Below are 2,863 nucleotides of genomic sequence, written 5' to 3'. Positions count from 1 at the left end.
AGCCTTGTGTCCCTGATCGCGTCCTTCCAAGATGCTGATCGTGCAGGTGGGGACCCTGTCCTTCCTCACTTTTTTGTTTTTTTGTTTAGCTAAAAAAACCGGTTTGCAATGTCCGCCTTGCGTTTGTTTCATAGCATCGAAGGCTAAGCTCAAAAAAAACCTCAGGGCTGCTCTCGGACCCGAGAAAACCCCTTCTCTGGTAGGACGGAACGGAGTACCCTTGTAGAAGAATTTAAACAAAAGAACTCTCCCTCACAGCAGACAGGCTCGACACAGGTGCGAACTGGCGCGTGGTAGAAGAATCAAAGAGATATATTTCCCATTTCGTGCACAAAGAGCACAAAGGTGGCACCCTCAGCCAGCTGAAGCTCTCGACTCGTCGACCGAGCTCTGGACGATGCCGACCTCAAACCACCAGCGCCAGGAACGACGTGCCGCGGCTCGCCGCGCATTTGTTGCGACCGATGACGTGCCCGACGCCGTCCCGCGGCCGCAAGGAAGAGGCCCGCGCAACCACTTCTGGGACCCGCGGCCGCCGGGCGTGTGGCGGCACAACGAGTCGAACGAACCGTACCAGAGCAGAGCGGCGCGTCTCGCGAGCGCCCGCAGCCGCCACGCCGCCGCCGTCCGCGGCCGACGGTGGTCGCGAATCAACGCGGCGCGGTGCACCGCTGCGCCTGTCCTTGCGCGCCGCTGGACGTCGGCCGAGAAGACCGCTTCCCTCTGGGGACCCGGCTCCGCGAAGATCGCGCGCGCGTCGTGAGTGGCGGCGCGCGCGCGATCTCTGTTCCCGGGCACGCCGGTCGCAGTGGCATGGGATCCCAGGCTCAAAAGCGCTCAACAGCGAGCTGCTCCTCCTCCTGCCGCCGCTCCGCTCACCGAGACAACTCGGTGCCGCCGTTCTCGCCGCCGCCGCCGCCGCCGCCGCCGCCGCCGCCTCCGCCGCCTCCGCCGCCGCCGCCGCCGCCTCGCGCCTTGCCTCCGTCACCGCCGCCCTCCATCTCGCAGCGGCGCGTCCCTCTGATGGCGCGGGCTCCTCGCTCGTTGGCGCCTCGCGCCCTCGCCGCCGCCCCCCCTCTCGCCGCCGCTCCGCTCGTGGCCGCCCCATCCCCTGTCAATCCCGCCGCCTCCCCTGCCAATCCCCCGCACCACCGCCGCCACCGCCTCGCGCGTTTAGCGGGCCTTTAAGCTTAGCCTTAGGAATCCTAAATAGGAGGACAGCCTATAAAGAAAAGAAACGCAATGCGTTCCAAGTGCTCCAAGTGCAATGTCGAAGGTGCCACCTTTATCAACCACAAAAAAGGCCCGCGCGTGCTGCGCGGGCCCGGCGAGCGACTAGCGAGCCAACCTGCTAGTCTTAGAACATAGAAGAATTAGAATTTTACAACAAATTAGAAGAAAGCAACGACCCCAGCGCACGCGCACAGGAGAAGCCCCTCCCGCCCGTGCTTGTGCAGCGCAGCCTCCTCCTCCCTCTGAGACCGACGTCGCGAGCTTGGAACGGATCGCGGACCGCAATGTCGCTGCCGCGCCTTCGCGCGGCCTCCTGTGCCGCCGCAGCCGCCGCGGCGATCGGCTACGGCGCGTACACTCTCAGCGCGGCGCCTGGCCCTGACCGCCTCGAACGGTGGCACGCGAAGTGGGCGAGCAAGCAGACCCGCTGGCACCTGCAGCAGGAGCACCCGCTCCTCGTGCGGTACCGCGCGGACCTCTTCGGGCCGCAGCCGCGCCACGACTCGCCCTCGCCAAAGGCGACTCGCTCGAACGTCCTCTTCCCGCTGTGCGGCGCGAGCGTCGACCTGGCTGCGCTGGCGCTGCGGGGCTATCGCGTGGTCGGCGTCGAGGGCGTTGAGGCGGCGGTCGACGCTCTGCTCGAGACGTTTGGGGACGAGGTTGAACAGGCGCCGCCAAGTGTGTCTGGGTCGCTGAGGCTGCGGACGGCCGTAGCACCGGGCGAGGCGGGGTCGGACGCGCCGGCGGTGCTGAGGGCTGTGGAGGGCGACTTTCTACACCTCTCCCCGAGCGCCGCGGACGCGCTGGGCCTGCCGAGATTCGACGCGGCCTTCGACCGCGGCGCTCTCGTGGCGGTGCTGCCCGAAGACCGGGAGGCGTACGTGGCGACCCTCGCCGGCCTCATGGCGCCAGAGGGGCGGGTGCTGCTGGTGACGGCGCGGCCGGCGCGGGAGGGGATGGATGGCACTGTCGCGGCAATGCACCCCGCCTCTCGCCGCCTCTGTAGGTGGAGCACGACGGCTTCGCCGGCCCTCCGTACGAAGTGCGAGAGGCGGACGTGCGCGAGCTCTTCTCGCCCGCCTTTGCGGTGCGGCCGCTGCAGCGCGAGGACCGGATGGGCGCGGAGCCGCACTGGAGGGAGCGAGGGTGCACACGCTTCGAGGAGGCGGCGTACCTCCTCACGCGCCATCGAGCAGGGTAGCGGTCTCGAGAGCAACAGCGGCGCGCGTGATCCGCCGCGGTGTTTTGTTATGCGATTGTAAAAAGGAGATGGCAAAGATTCCGCGTCCGACGCGCCTCGGCACGTCGTCTCAGTCTCTGAGCCCTGCGCCCCTGGCCTCGACGCACCTCGACACCAGACCTCGACTCACACCAACTCCGAACTCGACACCTCTCGACACCCCATGGCCCATGCCAACTCGACACCCTCGATGACACCCCTCGACACCCCTCGACACCATCTGAAAAAAAACTGTTCAGTTTTCAAAGGCAAAAACGCCGGCGTACGCCCTCCCCTCACACTGACACTTCTCCCCTATTCCCAACTTTAGGTTGCGCACGTCTCCCAGCGAGCTAGGATCTCCGCTTTTTCTCCCCTAGTCATCCGCCCGCGCCGCGCGCCTCTAAGGGC

The 2,863-nt window shown here is 66.5% G+C and overlaps 2 protein-coding genes across 2 annotated transcripts; both read left to right on the top strand.

Moving 5' to 3' along the window:
- Window positions 1-393: 393 nt before the first annotated feature.
- EMIHUDRAFT_447192 (hypothetical protein) lies at window positions 394-1,263 on the top strand (the record flags this gene model as incomplete). Its single annotated transcript, XM_005779794.1, has 2 exons — window positions 394-909; window positions 949-1,263. Coding segments are annotated over exons 1-2 (759 nt in total), but the record flags the coding sequence as incomplete, so codon positions are not given.
- A 254-nt stretch (window positions 1,264-1,517) lies between these two features.
- On the top strand, window positions 1,518-2,434 carry EMIHUDRAFT_254305 (hypothetical protein; the record flags this gene model as incomplete). Its single annotated transcript, XM_005779793.1, has 2 exons — window positions 1,518-2,162; window positions 2,240-2,434. The coding sequence occupies 2 exons, from the start codon at window positions 1,518-1,520 to the stop codon at window positions 2,432-2,434; spliced, it is 840 nt and encodes a 279-aa protein (XP_005779850.1).
- Between the last annotated feature and the right edge of the window lie 429 nt (window positions 2,435-2,863).

Source organism: Emiliania huxleyi, assembly GCF_000372725.1.
Source record: "Emiliania huxleyi CCMP1516 unplaced genomic scaffold EMIHUscaffold_2263, whole genome shotgun sequence".
In the NCBI taxonomy this organism is placed as follows: Eukaryota; Haptophyta; order Isochrysidales; family Noelaerhabdaceae; genus Emiliania; species Emiliania huxleyi.
The sequence above is the reverse complement of the archived record's forward strand: the minus strand, read 5'-3'. Positions and strand labels throughout refer to the sequence as shown.